Genomic DNA, 20,000 nt, shown 5'->3' on the forward strand with positions numbered 1-20,000 from the left:
GGAAACATCACAAGCTTTTGATTTTTTTGAAACTTTATTACAAATGACCAACAGGAATTCACTTTTTACATCTATGAACATGTTTTGCCTCTGGAGGAAACGTTGCTCTAAGGACACATTTGCAAACAGGACGGAGTAAATCTGCTCAAAGCGAACGTGTTCGGACGGAAAGGGAAGGTAAGCTTTGTTCAGCTGTGTCCGTACAGCTCCATGAAGGGCGCTGGTGATCTGCTTGAGCTTTTTTGCACATGTCATTAAATCTGTGCTTCATCACCTCTGTTGGGTTTGTTCTCTTCGCAGTCATAAGGCAGGAGTTTGGATTCAGCATTTATATTCTGGATTTCAGCCCTTGGGTTTAAAACAGCAAAGCATAGACTGACATGATTTCCTTGTATCGTTCCATACGTTATTGCACAGGTGCAATAAAACACTCACTAAAATCCAGCTTTTAAAACTTTCTAGAAAGTTCAGCAGACTTAAAAATCCCTTCGTGTGCAGAATAGCAGGTTCAGATTCAGCAGAGATCTAAAAGCTGTGGATGGATCTGAGAACTTTGTGATTCAGTCATTTCATCCTCTCACTGAAACCAGTTGTTTCAGTTCTTCTCCATTTAGGCCAGTTTTCTCCTGATTGGCTGCCCCTCATAAATAGAAGAAAACATGGAACAAGGGTAATGAGTCTCTTTGAAATCTAAGCCCCACCCCCACCCCAAAAAACCTCCCAAACACTAAAGACTAGAGGACGGAGCTCCAAATGTCTCGTGTCCATTATCGAAGTCCTTTTATACAAAGTAAGCCGCGTCGTGCGGTCGGTCACATGTAGTTGTCTGGCTCAGTCGTTCCCTGACTGGGTGGAGTTTAAAAACTGTGCTAAGATCAGTCTGAGGGTGATTCACACTGGGATGCTACGTCATAAAGCTGTGAGGATGTTTAAGGCAAAGATTTCTGTCCCGTGCCCCCCCTCTGTAATCAGACTCTGTCACTAAGCTGAGGCAGCATTTGTTTCATCGTTATTTCAGCTCTGAGCTCCCAAACGTATCACAGTGGCTGCTCGTCAACATTCTGCTCCTCCTCAGACTCCACCCCTTCAGGCAGTCGCTCCATCCTCCTCCAGGACTCTGTGGATCCCGTTTCTGGGCACTCCGAGAACCGCCGTGGCCCCGCTGCTCAGGTCCCTGATGCTGCTGTGGCGCGACTGGTTCTCGAGCCTCTGGGTGGAGCCGTGCCGCGACAGGCTGTCGAGGTGATTGGTGCTGCAGTGCCTGGACTGTGATTGGTGGTTTAGACGAGGCAGGCTCCCATATGGCAGCCGCTCGTCTGCGGCCCTGAAACTGGAGGCCGTGTATCTAAATGGAGAGGAGCAGAAATGAGCCTCGGGGCTGTGCGGGTGGGCGGGATTAATGAAAGACTGCGATGTGGGAACCCACCTGCCGTCTCGCGAGCGGTGCAGGCTGCCGTGGTAGCTGCTCATCTTGGAGCGGGCGCTGCGCACGGAGCCGGCTCGGCTGGTGCTGGCGCTCGGCGGCTCGTCCAGCATGGCCAGGTGGGTGGAAGAGGCGTGGGTGGAGGTCCCTTGCGTGGATGTGCCCCGTGACTTCCTCACAATGGGGGTGTTGGGATCCCTGAGGAGCAGCTGGGTGAAGTCGGGCTCCTGGAGCACTTGTCGGCTATCGTTGACCATCCCGCTGCAGCAGGTGGAGGAAGAGGAGGAGGGGAGGGGTGGCAGGGAAAGATGCAGGGTAGAAGGGAGGGAGAGGGGGAAGGTGGAGGGGCGGTGGGTGTGGTAGAAGAGGATTGAGGAATGTGTGGAGCAGGCAATGGGAGAGGGGGTTAATGCTCTGTTTGGAGGGGAAGTGGTGAGTGCAGGGGAGGTGTTCACAAAGCCTCAGAGAGAGCGTCACTGCAGGGACTGAAATCAGGATCTGTTCACATTAAGCTCTGTGCTCATCTGCATGTCCTCACATTAGGCTTAATAATAAGTGTGTGAGACAGTTGCACACTCTGCATTTATAACATGATAACTAAGCAAACATGTTTTTGTTTATTTTGGGACCATGTCTGAGGAGCTCCAGAGCGTCAGCAGCTCCCCCGAAAGAGCCGAGCTCCCGTCAGCTGCTGTACACGCTCAACACAAAATAAATGAAATCCAGGTCTCCTTAAAATAATATTTGAATCAGTATAATGTGGAAACATTTCAGTTTGCCAAGCTGTAAAATGTTTGAACTCTAAATGTGTTTCGGGAAGAGAACGCGAGTCCTTGTTTAGTGTCTCCATTGAATACAGAACAGATTAAGAAGAGACAGGAAGTCCACATTTACAGCACTTAATCCAAACTCCAGTCTGCTGTCTGTGTGTTGTTTCCCCAATATTAGTGTCTCTTCACTGTTAAATCTATAATTAAATTCTCCTTATATATCAAGTCCTGAATAATCAGATCTTATAACACCAAATGATCCTGATGGAGCACTTTGCTCTCAGTCTGCTGGATTACTTGTGCTTCCTACAGGTTTTTAAAAGTAGAATGGGAAACTGAGCCTTCAGCCCCTCGTCTGTGGAACCAGCTCCCAGTTTGGGTGCAGCAGACCCCCCCTTCAGGGCTGGACCAGCAGATGCTGCCATCGGGTCAGCCTGCTGAGACTCCCCGTGTGTTGTCTTCTTGCTCCTGTAGTTTCTCATCACTGCTACAGATGGCCCCGCCCCTCCCTGAGCGTGGTCGTACTGAAGGCTTCTTCCTGTTAAAGCGAGTTCTTCCTCCCTACTGTTGCCACCTGCTTGTTCACAAAGACGTCTCATTGTTGACCATTCGTTTGCTTTGAAGAGGATTTTGAGAACATACAGGAGTTTGCTGATGTTACTGCCACGCCCTGTGTGTCTCATTCAAACTACACTTGGATACTTTTTAAAATTATTATTATTTCATCATTTTTTTAATGATTATGCCATCCACAGCACCGTCGGCTGCTGGAACAAGCTCTGAGGTTAAAACTAAATCTAATTATCACCACAGAGAGATGAAGCGCTTTGAGTTGTAAATACTGGGACAAACCTTATGTGAGCTTATTTATATTTAGCAAAATCAGTTTGAAGCCTGAGCCACAAAGACGCCGTCACAGTGTGACACATACGTACTCTTTACGTCTCTTGCCGTGGAAGAAACTGGCCCACTCGAAGCAGGTCTTCTTACTGCCCACCCAGAACACAGAGGGGATTCCTACAATCAGCATCATCAGGTACTTTATGAGGAACAACACCAGGTCGGGGTGACTGGTCTGCTCCACCTGGAACAAACAGAAGAGGGTGGAGTTAGTGCAGTGACACCCCTCCCGTGCCTTCACAGGTTTCCTCCTGCAGTTCATGTTAGATTAGTGACTCTAAATCGACTCAGGCCTCTGAGAGCAGAGGTTTGTAAAGCAGTTAATAACATTTATGGTGTTACCGTAACACAGAAGTAAAAACATATCATGTATATCATCATCAGTGTTCAGCAGCGTGGAGCCCATCAGTCAGTCTGTGTGCAAATATCAGCATGAACGAGCTCATTAAGAGGCGTGTGTGTGTGTGTGTGTGTGTGTGTGTGTGTGTGTTCCACTCCACATCATCACTGTTGCTGATGATGAACCTTGCTGAGGGCATAAACACAGTGTCATCCATCTCTAACTAACAGCAGACAACCAGCACCCTCCTCCTGTTTCTGTGCAAACACACAACACGCCGCTGCTGCTGTGAAAGGTGGAGGCTTCTGTCTGATGGATGATCCCATCGGGTCAAACGTGAATACACAGCGAGCAATAAAAGGTAAAGTAGCAGTGCAGTTACATCCATGCAGGTGCAGAAAAACTTTTGACTGCACTTCTGCAGCTTTCCTCACACAGTCCAAAGACATGCGTGCTAAGCTAACTGTCTGTAGCTGCAGATACTGGCAGCCCTCACAGTGCAGCGTCCCAAACTTCTAATAAGGCACGTTGTTTGTCAGCGTGTAAACGAGAGATTTCCTCAGTCACAGTTAAAACGAGGTCATTTATTTCCAGCTGAAGTTTAGGAAAGCGCACAGAGCCGGCCCACTCCGTCTCGTCACCAGAGTGCTGCTTCCTGCCGTCTCTCCTCCTGCTTCCCGTCCACACAGATGTCGTCACGATGGCCTCGTTATAAGCGGGCCGGGCGGAGAGCCTCGAGGCTCAGGATCCACAGAAGAACTCATTACCGCACAGAGATAAGAGACTCGATGCATGACTGCAGGCAGCATCCTCATTACAGGCTGTATGACCACACAGCTGTCCAGCCATGTAAGCTCACTGAGCATCTCTCAGGAGCTCTGCAGAGCCTCAGCCTCAGGGAGAACTCTCGAGATATAAATATAGTTCAGTCGAAGCTTTCTGCTGATGCACGCGTGTGTGAACGCCTACTGAAAAATCTTTACACCTAGCAGCATCTCTGTAGTGCACTGTGGTGAGTCAGAGAGCGTGCACACACACACACACACACACACACACACACACACACACACACACACACACACACACACACACACAGTGTTTACAGGACAGATTAAGAGCACAACTTTGCATCACAAACGTCTCATCTGCGTCCTGGACACGCAGCTCTTCCCGTGGCTAACGGCATCATAAGGCTGAGCTCTATCTGACACTTGGAGGTAAAAGGATCAGAGGCCAACATCCAAACCTGAGAGTTAAAACTTCTCTTCCACTCGTACCGCAGCCAGAAACACAGACGGTAAACAGTCTGCCTCTGCAACACAGAGCGTCTGTGCAGAGGCAGGAGGTGATCGCTGGTGGAAGGAACAGAGAACGAGAGACGTCTGAATTATTAACGGCCGTATGGGAGGAGCGCCGCTGTGCGTGCTGATGCTGGAGGCTAGCGCAGCTCTGTGAAGCATCGCAGCAGTGCTGAGATGCATTACCAAATCGTCTCATATATACCAGCGATCGCAGGTGTGTGTGTGTGTGCACAATGCTGTGATGAACACACAGCCTGGTTATATCAGCTCTCCTGATCCCTCGATTTGTGTAACGGTGAAGAACTCGAACCTAAGAATCAATCAGTGTTCTTTGGGTTTTTTCTGTATTTCAGGATATTATTATCATTATTATTATTATTATTATTGTTGCACCAGCGATTTATAATGTAACTCAAACACAATGTGTAATAAGTCATGTATGTGAAACGATCAAACATCTCCATCCTTTGTTATTTATTTGCTTTTTTAACGTTACCAATCGGTGACTCTGGGAGTTTACCTGGTAGGGACACGGGATGTGGTAGTCTCTGCATTTCTCCTGGACCCAGGTGGTCTCCCAGACGGCCCTGTAGCTGCTCTCATAAAGGTAGCAGGCCAGAACGGTCAGCAGTGGAACCAGGTAGAGCACGGAGAACACGCCGATACGAATCATGAACTTCACCAGCTTTTCCTGGTTTTCCTTCTCCAGCGGGATCTCCATGCGGACTCTGTTAAGAGCAGCAATACCTGCCAGCAGCAGGACCACGCCCACCTGGAGACACAGATGTGATGTCACACTGACGGTCTGATCAATGATTCAATAAATGAAGAAAAAAGTTTTTCATTTTATTCAATTTGCAACATAAACGGAGAAATCTGTGCAAGTCGCTGTGCAGCGCGAAGCAGCAGCTGCTCTCGTTTGCAGTTCTTACAAAAAACATTTAAAACACACACACACTCTTTCAGAATTGTACACAGAGAAATGAAAACAAAGGTAAACAGAACAAAAACATGTATTTTGTAAATTATGAATTTATCTTCAGGTTATTTTGAAGCATTCAGGTTTTACTCAGACTCGTACGTCTTTCTCGTCCCAGCAGTTTTGCAAACGGAGACTTAAGAACTAGAGACGGTCTCGGTGCACAGACACAGCGACAAAAGGACGTTACAGGACTTCCTGCCACGCTCTTCCTCACCACTACATCCAGTCCCAGCGGGGCCAGCAGGAACCAGCGCAGGGCTGTTAAGTTGTAGAGCCCGACGAAGCAAACGCCACTGATGCCGTCTCCCTCGATCTTGTTCATGGCGAGCAGAGTCACCGTGAGGACGCCGGGGATGCCCCAGGCGCAGGCGTGGAACAGGAGGGCCTTCTTCTCTATAGCCTCACTGCCCCACTTAGGAACAGCAGCTAGGAACCAGGTAATGGTTAAAATGACCCACCACACGCTGCCAGCCACGGTGAAGAAGTAGAGCACCATGAAGAGAAGAGTGCAGGCCTGCCAAAGAACAGAAAAACACACAGTCTGTATCGATCTGTACGTGTGGAAGGAGGAGAAAACCAGGAGGGTTCAAGCCCAATGACAGACCTTATTATGGGAGCCCTGAGTCACGGTCGAAGCCCTGAACCTCCCAGGACTAGCTGCATTACAGGAAACTTTGTCCTCCAACAGGAAGCCCAGGAAGAACACCAGGGACACCATCATGTAGCACACGGCGTAAAATATAATCGGGCGCTCCGGGTAGCGGAATCGCGACACGTCGATGAGGAACGTCAGGAAGGTGAAGAGCGTGGCAGAGAGGCAGACGATGGACACGACTCCGATGAAGTAGCGGGCGAACGTCAGCTCTTCACGTGTGAAGTACATGTTGGGACACGGAGGAGAGCAGTCTCGCACCCCCATGAAGGAGTAACCGAGCTCGGGGCTGATCTTGAGCTCACGAGGACACCAGAAGCCGTAGTCCCTCTGGACGGAGATGGGAGACTCGGTCGTGTCCGAGCCGGACAGGAGGTCCACGGGGCGGGGGTAGGGCTCGTCGCAGTCTGGGAACCTGAGAGCAGACGAGAGGCGGTGACCTCGGGCTCGTTTCAGCTGTTGAGCCTTTAACAACAGGCGACACATGATGCCAGCGTTATAGTGCACGCCGTCATAACAATTCATAAACATTTTATACCTGGCAAGCACCCGGTCGTCCTACAGGTGCAGAGTGAAGGACAAGTTTAGTTTGCAGACACTTGAAACTTGTCTGAGACACGTTCACATTCAAGCCTTTTTTCTTCTTAGTGACTTTATCAGCGAGTAAGCTCAACGGACGGATATACACAAGCTAATGACAAACAAGCTAATTGACCCCGTTTACCGTTTCATGATGCCCCCTAAACTTTGAGACGTGCACTGCTCCCCTTTAACGTGTCCGTTTCATGTCTTTTCCTAAAAAGTCAGAGCCACTAACATGTATGCGTCACTTTCAACACACAGACACGTGCTCGAGTGCGACTCATGAGCATCAAACACACGCCTGCGTCTCCTGGTCCCCGTCTGCTCAAACTGATCCCAGTACAGTGTGCCACAGCAGCTGGGGCAGCATTAGCATACATGCTGTGGCTTGGACCTGAATGATGTCATTTACAGGGAGATGAAGATGGCACTGAGGACCATATCACCTCCTCTGCTCCCTGCGGGGTTTCTTATCGCTTATCAATATTTTTTAAACTTAATAAAAAGTCGTTAATAGTTCTGAGCCGTGAGGTGTGTTTGGAAAACAAGGTTTAAATGTTTTGTGTTTTTGTTGTTCCCACGTCAGCTGTGTTCAACAAAAACAAACCAATCGGATTTTTCCACAGAATAAAATACAGGAAATAAAACGTTTTTTTTAAATCAATCATTTTCAGAAAATAAAACATTTTTTGTGATTACTGAAGAATAAATGCAACTGCAAGAAGTAAAAACTGTCCTTAAACTATGAACAGTCACATGTTAGCAAACTCCTTCTCGGGGAAACATAAAAGCTTCTAAGGTGAGCGCGGTTTGGGAGCTACAAGTGCAAACCGCTGACTCTACCATCAGATCAGTCACGCAACTTTATTCAAATGTTATCAAAGTTAACTTTATAATGAAAATAAATCATTTTAAGGATGTTTGCTGGTCTCGTTCCTCCCTCCAGCAGGGATGTAAAGAGACTGCCGCTGCTGCACCAACCTGTTGCAGTCCATCTCCTCTGGCCAGCTGACACCAAACATGTCCATCAGCTTGTAGCAGTCGCTCTTGGCCTGCAGACAGAGGCGGCGACACGGCAGCGTGACCCGGCCGTACTCGGTGCAAACCGGGGCGTAGAGCGCACACAGGAACATCCTGAGCTCCGGGGAGCACTGCAGGTTCACCATGGGATGGAAAGGCTGCAGGTGGAGACAGAAAGAAGAAACACGCCAGCGGAGCGTGAGCATTACTCCACCTTCAGAACGTGAGCCACAGAGGGCACAAGGACACCAGCCGAGGACGTCCACTGACATTTGCTCGCGATGAGTCCATAAAAACAACTCCAGCCCCTTTCCTAATAATCCACCCCAATCATTATTCTGCTCCCCCTTTATTCATCCCACAATCTCCAGACAGGAAGAGCACACACACGCACACGCACACACACACACATGCACACACACGCACGCACTCGCACGCGCACACACACGCACGCACTCGCACGCGCACACACACGCACACACACACACACACACACACACACACACACACACACACACACACACACACACAGGGCCTTTGTGTTGCAGGGAGGACCACGCTGTGACTGACTGACACACTGGGGCAGCATGCTTACACAAACACAAGGAAGTGTATTATCTTCACGTTCACACACCCACAGACCGACACAATGATGCTCTCACACACATGAACTGTGCCAACAGACAGTGTGTGTGCAGGAAGCATCCGTGGGTCCTGCTGCTAATATGCAAATAGTCAGAAGTTTCCATGCATGTGTGTGAGTACAGCCAAACACGCAGTTTTTGTGTTTGTGTGTGTGTTACAGAAGGAGCCACACCCAAGTCAATCACACACACACACACACAGACACACACACTGCCCTCCCCCAGATTTTAAAGACAGTTGCGTGTGACAGACAGGAACAGGGAGGGGAGGGGGGAGGGGGGTTTATTAGAGGAATGGATATTAATGTTTAACCAATCAACGCAGCTTCCACAATATTAAATAAAGTGCAAAGAACGCCACATGTCCTGTGTGTGTGTGTGTGTGTGTGTGTGCGTGTGTGTGTCTACCAATCAGAATCTTGTTGGCATTACAAATGTAACAGATTTCAGTCACATTTTAGATTTTAGAAAATCAAAGCGTGCGCGCACAAAACTGGACAGCTGTGTCGGCGTGCTCGCCGTCCTCTGTCCTTCACTGATTAGCAAACACAGCAATAAAAATGCGACATGTCCAAATCCGGCTGTTTGGGGATAAACCTGTCAGAGAAGCGATGATGACGCAGGACTTTCTGTTTGTCACCTGCAATCAGATTTAAACACTGTTCCCATCGTATGTCTGCAACACGGCGCCGTCTCCTGACAGCATGTTCGCCTGCCACACACGTGACGTGATTCTGTAAAAGGATTAGAGTGGGTGTTCGGCCCTCACAGCACAAAGCAGCCACGTCCGTGCAGCTTTTGTCAGCGCCTTGGTCATATCGCTCTTCCTGGCGTTGATGGCTTTGCGCTGCGTGGGATCAGCGATAGACGGCACGATGACGCAGATTTATGATCGAGTCGTAGCTCAGCACAGCATACGCTCTCTGAGAGCATCGCCTGTCGTGACTGAGCTCAACCATCCAGCCCACGGTGTGCACAAATGGAGTCATCGCGTTTCACGAGCTCCACCGTGTAATGACACGAGCGCTTCAAACGCGATCCGCCTTAAAACTGATCCGTTACTGCAGATTCACGATACAACCCTGAATGGTCCTCACAGATCATCACTGACAGAAACCTCTGTGTGCACCACAGCTTTGGCCTGTGTGGCTGGTCACCTCTTACAGTGTAGCAGAGCTGCCACAACAATTACTGTTAGTATCGGCTGCAGCGCTTCCCCACGATCGTGTTACAGCTATAGTCAGGTACAACAGGGAGGATGGTTATTCTCTGGAGGAATAACAGCAGAAAATCCTGAATGTAGCCGGCCGCCACGAGAGGGAAACGGGCGCTACTCTTGTGATCGGCCCTCCTGTGACTCGCGTTGCGTGCTGCTGCCAGCGAGCAGTCCTGTGACATCTATTACTTCATCAGCGATGCCCTGTAAACACGGCTAAACCACTCAAACATGATCTAATGCAGTGCAAGTGAGTTTGCATCTTCGCTCTTTCTCTCCCGTTTGATTCCCGTGGGCTACTGCTGCGCTCCATAGAACACAATGTACCACACGGGACGGCGCTACAAAGGGAGACGCCAAGGGCCAAAGCCGAATCACTATATAGGCTACCAGGATGATCTACTAAAGAAAAAACACATTCATCTGTCTTCCTATCATCTCTCCATTTTTCTATTTTTGTACTCCTCTTCCATCCTCGTCCCCCCTCCTGCCCTTTTAACCCTCCTGCAACTCCTCTTTATGACAGTCGACCCATCATGTGAGCCACTGAGAGCAGGACTGAGCCAGTGGATGGTACATATGGCCGGTCACAGCTCTGCCCACACAATCAGCAGCATCACGAGACCCTGTGGAGCCCTCACACTCTCCACAGGGTTTAGTGTTAATGGCCACAGCAGAAACAGCTGGTGAACCATCGGCCAGAAGCTCGTCGTGCCGTTTTCCTCCCCAGAGTCAGCGATGTAAGGAGAATCGAGCGTGTAATACACAACTCTGTGGACGCTGAAAGCCTGGAGGGCCGGCGGTATGCTAATGTAATCTCAGCTTCCATCCTGCTGCTGCAGTCATTATGGATTCATGGCAGTTTGTTATGGGATTTTTGATCTCTGAAAATGTGGAATAATGTGTCCTTCTAGAAACACACACAGAGGAGACGTGTCAGCCGGTCGCCGAAAAATGGTGCATTCTGGGAGTCCAAAACAAGGCCAACAAACAGCCAATGAGGGGATAAATGCAGATATAAGAGGCTGATCTGCTGCACAGTTTTTGTTGTGAGTAATTCTAATAGTGCTGCCGTAACGCTGAAAACTCGCTCAGTGAGATCTGTGACAGTCAAACACAAACAAAGAAGGAAAGAAGTGACACAAAGACGGAGAGTGTAGACACGTCCGATACGACTGAGCCAGCTTTGTCCTGCATAAGGATGCAAGAAAAGATCACAAGGAGCCCAAAATGTTCTTTTAAAATTTAGCAACACCATCACTGTTTTTCCTCATTTTAAAAAATGATGGTAGCAGGATATTCCTCATGTTTTTAAATCTGATGGTTTCTGCTCTGAATTTTCTAAGAAAACGAACCTTCGTTATCTCCATAATAACCATCAGGCCTAAAATCTCTTTTTCTTCTGTTTTCTTGTTCTGTACCTGCCCAGAAAAATAAATCTCCTCCTTATTAAAAAACAAAAACTCTGCTGACTCTCCGAAACACATTTGTTAACATTTAAAAACCTTATGAGTCAGCATGATGATCAGTCAACGGGGCCAACAGCGAGGCTTCTGTGAGCGTCGCTGACTGATGGCGTCCCGCAGCTGTTAATGCTGAAGCAGAGACCTGCACGCTGTCCTGCAGCTGCACTTTCCCATACTGTGCTGATCACAGTGTGAGGTAAAGAGTTCGAGCCTGTGGAGTTTATTTTGTTATCCAGTAAAAAGAAGGTGGTGTTTCCAGTCTTTCTGGTGATCAGCACACAGCAGCTTCTCATAACTCTGACGTGTGTCAGCCTCCTGTGACCGCTGCTTGCTTTCACAGTCAATAACCAGATCTCACATCAAACTGAGGCGAAGAACAGGAGCAACATCTCTAATAATCGTCCTTCCTGGGACGGTGTAGTGAAGTGCATATTTGCATATTTCTGCATATTTCTGTGCTAAACCTCTAATCTTAAACACAGCAGCCTTTGAAGAACCGGGAAAAACAGCCGTGACCTCAGTTTCACCTCTGCAGTACGGACGCTATCCAGCATGTTTTGTTATCTAAGATTAATATATTAATTATGAATACAGCCTAGTATGCCTAATGGTTTTCATTAACCTCCTCGGACCTGGCGTCCACATATGTGGACATCACATTTCTGGTTGTCTAGACCAAAGTACTAAATTTTGCTCTACAAGGCCCTGATGTCCACTTATGAGGATGTTATACAGCCTCTGTTTTATCTAAATTAAAAATGAATATCCTCACATGTGGCTCTCATTTTTCTTAGAAACAAAAATCAGGTAAAAAAAATAAATCTGGTGATTCTTTGTTTTTACATTCATCAGGTCCAATCAGCCCAAATATCAGAGAGAAATTAAAAATGCTGCCGTGGAAGAGTTCAGGTCTTAGGAGGTTAAAGGCTGAGATGGTGTGACTGATGAATCGCTGACAGTGACGCCCACTGTGGACGACTGCTTCTTGTTGATTTGCCCTTTAAAAAAAATTATCTCCTAGTCACCTCTCTTCCCATCTCCCCCCTTTACCCTCACTCTTTATCCCCCTTTCTCCTCTGCTGCCGTTCAAATTCTCTAAATTTCAAAGCTCAGCGCCATGGTGACGAGTGATGCATCACCGGAGCGGAGGTGGAGGAGAAGGAGGAGGACGAAGAGGGAGGAGAGCGGGGCTCGAGGAGGTCAGGGTGCAGGGCGGAGGGGAGCACCTCCCGCGAGGCGAGAAAGCCTCCGCTCCTTTTGTTAACGGCACAATTGGGACCGTTTCCTGGGCAACGGGTGAGCCTTGTGTAGGGGGAGGGGGAGGACAAAAGAGCTGGGGGAGGAGGGTGAGAGACCGGGTGAGCAAGAGAGGACGGATGGCAGACCGAGTCGTTCACTCCTAAGACAGTGTTTGAGAACGCACGCACACGCGCGCGCACACACGCACACGCACACACACGCGCGCACACGCGCACGCACACACACACACACACACACGCACACACACGCACACACACACACACACACACACACAGAGGTTGCTGTGCTTCTTATTCACTCCACTGCCAATAAACAGTGTTGGACATTAAATAAAACAAGAGGCTCTTTTATAGGCCAGGTCACGCTGGGTAGGGTTTATCAGACCATGTTGTGTGTGTGTGATCAGCTGGGATACATCTTTACTAACATAATAAGCCTGTTAAAACGTGCCAGAGTGCACAAAAAAGTACTCTGTTTAACACACACACACACACCTTAGCTCTCCTTTCCACAGCCATTCAGGCAGAGCGGGGTGGAGTATCTGGGTTATTCTTCAGTCTGTAACACGACACAGTTTATCTGCACTTGTTGTAAACCTGAGACAACAGGCTGATCTAAGGAGGAGGAAATGAGCGAGTCTGAGCCGCTGATCATTCTTTGTGTAGCTGTGGACCCTTCATTCGACAAGCAATAACCCAAAAGACAAAACAAAGGTTATGATAACCTAGAAAAAGGAATCTTGCTAGTGTGTCTAATTTCTACTATAGTGAGCACATTTCCCCAACGCAGTGACTCCTAATCTTGATGCTTTGGATTCACGTAAACAAGCCCAGTTATCAATCTAATGCAATTAACATCTTCAGTCGGCCCCGACCGTTGCGTGGTCCATCTGGCCTTGCCGTGACGGTCACATGACTCCGACCATTGTGAAAGCCACTGCCACGGCTCCATCCCTTATCTGCTTGAAAGCTTCTGCTAAATATAAGAGAAACCCACCAAAAGGAGCTGGATTTGCCATAAACTGATATTTCACTGTTATAATATCTGCCAAACTTCCCCCAAGAATATCTGGGCACTCGTTTTAGCATTTGTTCATCTTATTTTGACATTCTTTGGTTTTGTTGAGGCCTCAGTATCATTCAGCTCCTTCGTTCTAGAGAAAATCTTCTCCTAACAAAAGATCCAAGCCCACCAGTTTGAGCCTGACGCTGGTGTTGGTAGTCCTTCTCCTCTGGAGCTGCGATCTGGAAAGTCCCTCCAACCAGACTCTGCAGCAGGTTGCAATGGACGCCATTTTCAGAGGAGAAGCTAGAGCATTAAAAACAATGCATAAATGCAGAAGAGCAGGATTTATAAACGACTTTAATTAAAGAAAAGTAATACGATCATCACCGAGCGGTGAACCACACGCCATCTGCTCTGCAGGCCGAGGACAGTTCATAGCAGCGTAATTGATTTGCTGTGATGGGCCCACACTGTTTCATATTCATCAGTGTGCAGCTATCTCTAAATGAGGGGATTTGGGCCCAGGCCTTTCTCTCTTTTTGTGGTGCCAGTCAAATCCGCCACGCTCTCAGTTATGCTATGCGACTGTGGCACAGTATCACTGTGACACAGAAATAGCCGAGCCCCAAGGCCACCGTCCCACTTCAGCTGTGAGGTCATACGGCGGTCAGCGGTGACGGATCGAGTGAGGATGAACACGGGAACATTAAAATCCATTTTAACAAATTGGGTGGTTTGTGTTACATTCTGTTCACAGCTGTAGAAAATAAAATACAAAATGTGCAAAACAGAAAATTCTGTCTGTGAAAAGCTCTGCAAAGACCTTCTGACACACCACAGAAACTAAAGTCATTAAAGTGCATTTTCACAGTTTGTCTCTTATGAGATCGTGACAAATTGTCCTACTTTCCTAAAACACTAAAATCTTGAACAAAAAAATACTTAAAAAGCAAGACATGAAAAGGGAATCCACAAAGACTCTTCAGGGGGTTTGAACAAAAACTGTAAGAACGGCAGGCGTTGGTTCTCATCCAACTCCCAGTTTCTCCACGGTGCGAGGCATTCATCATCCTTATCACGCCTATTCAGCGGACCTAATTCTCTTTAAAATCAACTGTCAATTCTCATTTGGCTGCCCTCGACGTCTCACAGGCTTTGAATTCTCCCATGAGCTGGATCTGGGGCGAGTTATCTGGAAAACAAGAGCCCAGACTGGGCTCCGTGGTTTTGGAACCTGTTGGGTTTCCGTGTGTTTTCCAAACAAGCACTAAAAGAGACTTAATTGTGAACCCATGACCAATCAAAGTGAACACCGTCTAAACCAGAAGCGCCTCTCTCGCTTCACTGCAACACACACACACTGATTAGGCGTAAAAAGCTAACCTGGCCTCGAACAACATGCAGCTGGTAACATTCAATCAGTCAGAGAAATGAACACGTGAATAACGACCGTCAGAAACCTCCCTCGAAATATGTTTGAAAGCACCGCTGCACAGCGAGAAAGGTGCTGGTACGAGCGCACGGTCATGGCACCAGTTTCATCTTTCCCAAACATGAGGTCGAATGTGACCACAGCTGTGATGCTGCGTGCTCCCACAGCCGGGCAGGGCCCGTTAAAGTTACGTAACCTCCATTCTCATGCTACGCTGCTCCTCCCGCCCTCCATCTCTCCTCAGCGTGTGTCTAACACAGCGCCGTGAACCGGAGCGGGCACAGATGGTCGGCAGAGCGCTGCACATCCGCTACGCCGGGCAGGGTGGGGCCGGGCGAGGTTGAAGGGTTAAAGTGACGCAGAGAGAGGGAGCAAAGAGCGCATGACGCGGGGAATCGATAAACTAAACACAGACAGGCAGAGAGCTGAGCCAACAGAGCAGTTTGGCCCGTGATTACTGGACAGACAGAACTTCACAAGGGATCGGCCGCCATAAAGGACGGGATTAACTTAATGAAGCGATGCATCTGCTCCGTGCTCCATCTTTTAGCAGCCATGACAACAGTGAGATGCTGTGGATGGTCAGTCTGTGGATTATCCACGAGGCTGAAATCACAACCCAAAAACAATGAACCTCTGTATCCTTAAAGCCCGACTCGGTTGACTAACTGCTCAAAGCCTGTTATATAAAATAGCTGCGGTGCGCAGCAGCTGATGTGCCTACACGTTGTGGCAAATCGCTCTCGTCTGTCAACAGGCCAGATGTGCGGTTCAAAACCATCTCAGGACACCACGCCCTGTTAAATCGCTGGTGTTTTAATAATTCTCTGTTCTCATGGCCCAAAGGGACAAATACTAAACCTTCATTGTCTGCTTAATGTTTTGGTAATACGCTCCCAGCCTCAGCAGCTAGAGGGGCCACATTTAAGTAGGCTGCAAATACACAGCTGATCATGCTGACACCTATCTAAGCTGCTCGTGTCCACGGGAGCAGAAAGTGTGCCACTCGTTTCACATATATAACATACATATGAATCTGCTGCTGCTCTCAAAACGTTGTGTCAAAACGCAGAGAAACAACTGAGGAAAGGAGGCAGATTATCAACACTGTGGACACTGACCGGAAACCCAACAGGCTCTGAAGACGCTGCTAACACGAGTGACCGGACTCACAAATATCACACGGCTCAGATCCAAACCTGTTTAACAGACCGTCCCATTCGGAGCATTAACACAACTCCATTAAATGAAGAACTGAAAGGCTGAAACCAACATACAGTAACTATGGTGTGTGAAACAATCGATCACCAAAAAGGTTCCAATTTCATCTTTAGAAGAAACGCTGAGAGAACAAATCCATGAGAACAAGAACACAAACGTTCAAATCAGTCAGCGCTTTAACCCAACAGCTCCCGTGTGACGTAGGACTGTGCAGGTACGAGTACAGCTGAATACACAGTGAATTTACAGCAAGCATCACCTGTGGCTCACTACATCCAGGCAGCTCTGTTAGCTAAAAACTCTGAAGCGCACAATTTCAGCTGTGTGTGAAGCGTCTCAGTGAGCCAGGTCATCGTAGTCTCAGAAAGAAAAGCGTCCGGACTGAAAATGTGGGAATCTCCACCGTTAGCTCTGAGAGCTGAAGAAGCTTCTCAGATGAGGGACTGTTTCATGCTGCTGGCTGACTGATCTGATTCATCCAACAATAACTGAAGCTCATATATGAAATCCTCCATGATACTCTTTCATATACTGTGTGAGGCAGTTATCACAGCTCTGTTTAGTTTGGAGTCAGATTAGAACAGCTGCAACTGGCCGGCAGATTTGATTAAAATAATAATACAATAAACTTTAGATATAACACTGTTCATGTACTGTAACATACTATTTCACATGCAGCATAAATCTAATTTTTGCATTTTGTGCAAATTCTTGAAGGGATTTAAGCCTTTTTAACAGCAGCTTTACTCACCTGTTACACTGTCAATTACAAAATGTTTTTAAGCTTATAAACATTTTTAAATGTGTATTTCAAAATGTAAACTCATTTTAAATGTTGAAAAACATTAAAACTATTAAAGGCATTTGTGTCTCAAATCCAAAGTTAGCGTATCCCACACACTGTGGCAGCGTGGCTTCATCCATGAAAAATCTAGAAATAAAATATAACATTTAAAAAAACAATATAAACTGTGTTAAAAACATATATATTTCTTTTTTGTACAGTTTGTACATATTGCTTAATATATATTCTATTATATTCGATTATCCTTTATTTTAATTTAACAGCTTTTGTGTTGTGTGAGTGTGACTGTTTTTTTGGTTTCTTTTTTTTTGGAGGGGGGGTAAATTTTATATTAACATATTTTTATTTTTTAAATTATAAATTTATTAGAATATAGTGAAGAGCAATTTTTTTTAAAAAATGAATCGCATGAATTTTGCTGCTGTCAGAGTTTGAGCGCCATAACTGTGTGTGTGTGTGTGTGTACAGATAGATAGTTTGTCTTTCTCAGATCACATGGCAGCGATGTACCGTACCTCCATGGCGAGAGCAGCAGTTTGCTGGTCGTAGTGGTTCAGGACGTTGGGCATGAAGGTGGAGTTGTAGGGCAGCCCCTGACACATGCGCAGGATGATGGGCTCACAGGTGAACAGACTGTGGCTCCCGGCCACAGCATCCATGGGGACGGCAACACACACGGTCAGCATGGACACGGAAAGCACCCACAGGAGATCCATGATCCGTACAGGAAAAAAGAAGCAAGACCCAGGAGATGACGGCTCATGGAGAGGGCTCGAGCCCTGTCAGCATCGTGGTCTTTTAACCAGGAAGTGGGAAAAATTACCAGACTTAAGGACTATCTGTTTGCCCTTTCCTCCTCGTTAGATCACAGAGAAACACCATGGGCTGGGCAGCGTAATCCAACAGGGCCAAGTTGGCTGCATCCATCACCATGACTACACTGAGTCACAGGGCCTCCATCACCTAAGTGATGCTGTGGTCCTTTAAGATGCTGAAAACACTCCTCCGTCTCCTGCCTTCACAGACGGCAATGATGCTGGAGGAAATATGAGCGACGACCCCCTGTGGAAACGATGCTCTGCCTGCAATCAGAAGAATACAGTACAGCAGCTTGTAAATGTGAATGGTTAGACTTTAGTGGTCCATTAATTACAACAAGTGCAAACCAAAAGGAAACCTTTTAACTGAAAAAATGGACTAATTGTAAGTGGAGCAGCACACAAACGGCTGTTTGAAGAGGCTGGGTGACTGCTTTTCAGGTCACTAACTATGGCTGGGTTCCATCAATGACCACATTAAATGCATTATTAAACAGCAATAGATCATTAAAAACCCAGTGAATAAATAAGCAAATGAGCGAGCATTTAAAGGGCAAGTCTGAAGAGATTTACTCTGCGTCCGGCAGTACTTCTGTAGTAATAATAGTGGTAATAGTAGCTGTGGTGGTAGACACCTCCGACCATTATTAATATTATTATTTTTACCCTGTTATCTGGACTAATCACAGCTCAGAAACTGTTTAAGTCATTTATTAAAGTTATTTGTTATTTATAGAGCACATTTTTTAGCCATCGCTACAGCACACACCCTTCCCAGCCCCGCACCTTTCCCCCCGACCAACACGTCAAACACGGTCTCTGCTCCGTCGCACCTGCCGGTGTCTAACCCGGGCTGCGCTTCAACTTTCATTATTAACGCGACACAAGCGCGTCCATTAGCCTACCTGTGCGTCAGCGCTAACGGGCTCCTCCTATAGCTCCTCACCGGGACTCAGACATTAATTGCTGCTCATAAACGGGAGTGTAGCTACCGAGCGTTACACGGAGGCTCGTCGCGGTTGTGTTTTCCCGCTGTAACTGACCCGCAGCAATAAAAACGAGCGACCTGAACCGAGAGAAGCGTGAAAGCGGCGCGGCGCAGACAAAAGATGACGGTTAGTTCATCCTGACTCACGGTAACCGCTCCGCACCGGTGCAATCAGTCACCGCACCGAGCCGGGCGGCAGCGGAGGTGGTGGTCTCTGAGTAACACCTCCACACCGGCTGAATTCAAAGCAACTTTACCTGAAAGCTGTCCGCAAAATTCGGGGAGTAAGCGGGGTCTTCGCCGCTCCTCGAGTTGGTAACAATGACTGAATGTCCCTCCACCAGCACCCTCCTCTCCTCCTCTTGTCCTCTTCCTCCGTCCTCCTCCCCGTCTCTCCCCCCTCTACACAGAGCGACAAGTGCGCGAGACTTTTTTAACGGCTTCCGCTACGGACTATCAAATTAAAAGCCTCTTCAACAAACGCCCGCCTTCGTGGAAGCCAAAACACGACTACAGTTACCTTTAGTCGAGCTGAATACATATGAAAGAAGCGATACGCTGTTTGCCACCTTAGTCACGGATGTTGGCCCAATTTATTGCAACATATAAAAACTTTTTTTTAGTTCAACAATAAAAGTTAAAAGTGTTGAATAATTGTGCTTAAATGATTTACATTTGATATGACCACCTTTATTCTTCAACTCAGTCTGAACTAACATAGTCAAACTTTCTTGTCATTTCTTCCAGGAATAGCTCTCAGGCTTCTTGAAGGACATTCAAACAAGGGCGTAATTTCCAGGGGGGTTATGACCCCCCAATAATCAGACCCAACCAATATAAGCCCCCCAATAAAATTATGAATTATCTTGCATAAATAGGCTGTTGATTTTCTTTACTCATTTCAGGTATTACCAGCAAAATAGTTGCATGTTTAATCATCTGGGAATTTACCCAGATTTATTTATTTATTTAGACAGAGATCTTGCTTTTCTATCCACGTATGTTTTTACTGCATCGGCAGTGTGTTTGGGATCACTGCCTTGCTGAAAAATAAAGAAATGGAATCAGATGCTTTCCACCTGGGACTGCATGGTGGATAAAAACTTGACGGTGGTTTTCTGTGTTCATAATTCAATCAGTTTTGACAAGATCTCCAACAGCACAGTCTGAAAAGC

At 47.3% G+C, this 20,000-nt stretch overlaps 1 protein-coding gene across 2 annotated transcripts; it reads right to left on the reverse strand.

Annotated features, from left to right (window-relative positions):
* Window positions 1-15: 15 nt before the first annotated feature.
* Window positions 16-19,206, reverse strand: fzd3a (frizzled class receptor 3a). 2 transcript variants are annotated; one of them, XM_063496532.1, is made up of 9 exons: window positions 19,083-19,206; window positions 17,535-18,101; window positions 7,932-8,128; window positions 6,321-6,783; window positions 5,931-6,230; window positions 5,255-5,506; window positions 3,129-3,277; window positions 1,427-1,684; window positions 16-1,345 (listed from the first exon to the last, which is right to left on the reverse strand). In XM_063496532.1, exons 2-9 carry the CDS (start codon window positions 17,733-17,735, stop codon window positions 1,087-1,089), a joined length of 2,079 nt encoding a protein of 692 aa, XP_063352602.1. In that variant the 5' UTR covers window positions 17,736-18,101; window positions 19,083-19,206; the 3' UTR covers window positions 16-1,086. The 2 variants fall into 2 exon arrangements, with proteins under 2 accessions (XP_063352602.1, XP_063352601.1); XM_063496531.1 differs by having other exon boundaries at window positions 1,427-1,837.
* Window positions 19,207-20,000: the final 794 nt, after the last annotated feature.

The sequence above is a fragment of the Pelmatolapia mariae genome, linkage group LG15 (assembly GCF_036321145.2).
Source record: "Pelmatolapia mariae isolate MD_Pm_ZW linkage group LG15, Pm_UMD_F_2, whole genome shotgun sequence".
Classification (NCBI taxonomy): domain Eukaryota; kingdom Metazoa; phylum Chordata; class Actinopteri; order Cichliformes; family Cichlidae; genus Pelmatolapia; species Pelmatolapia mariae.

Bases quoted from the DNA above. Each gene is read 5' to 3' on its own strand.
- fzd3a (XM_063496531.1), bottom strand. From the start codon at position 17,735: ATGGATCTCCTGTGGGTGCTTTCCGTGTCCATGCTGACCGTGTGTGTT. The intron at 3,278-5,254 runs GTAAACTCCCAG...TGTTTGTTCCAG, and splicing joins ACATCCCGTGTCCCTACCAG to GTGGAGCAGACCAGTCACCC. The intron at 1,838-3,128 runs GTACGTATGTGT...CCCTCCAAACAG, and splicing joins CACGGCAAGAGACGTAAAGA to AGCATTAACCCCCTCTCCCA.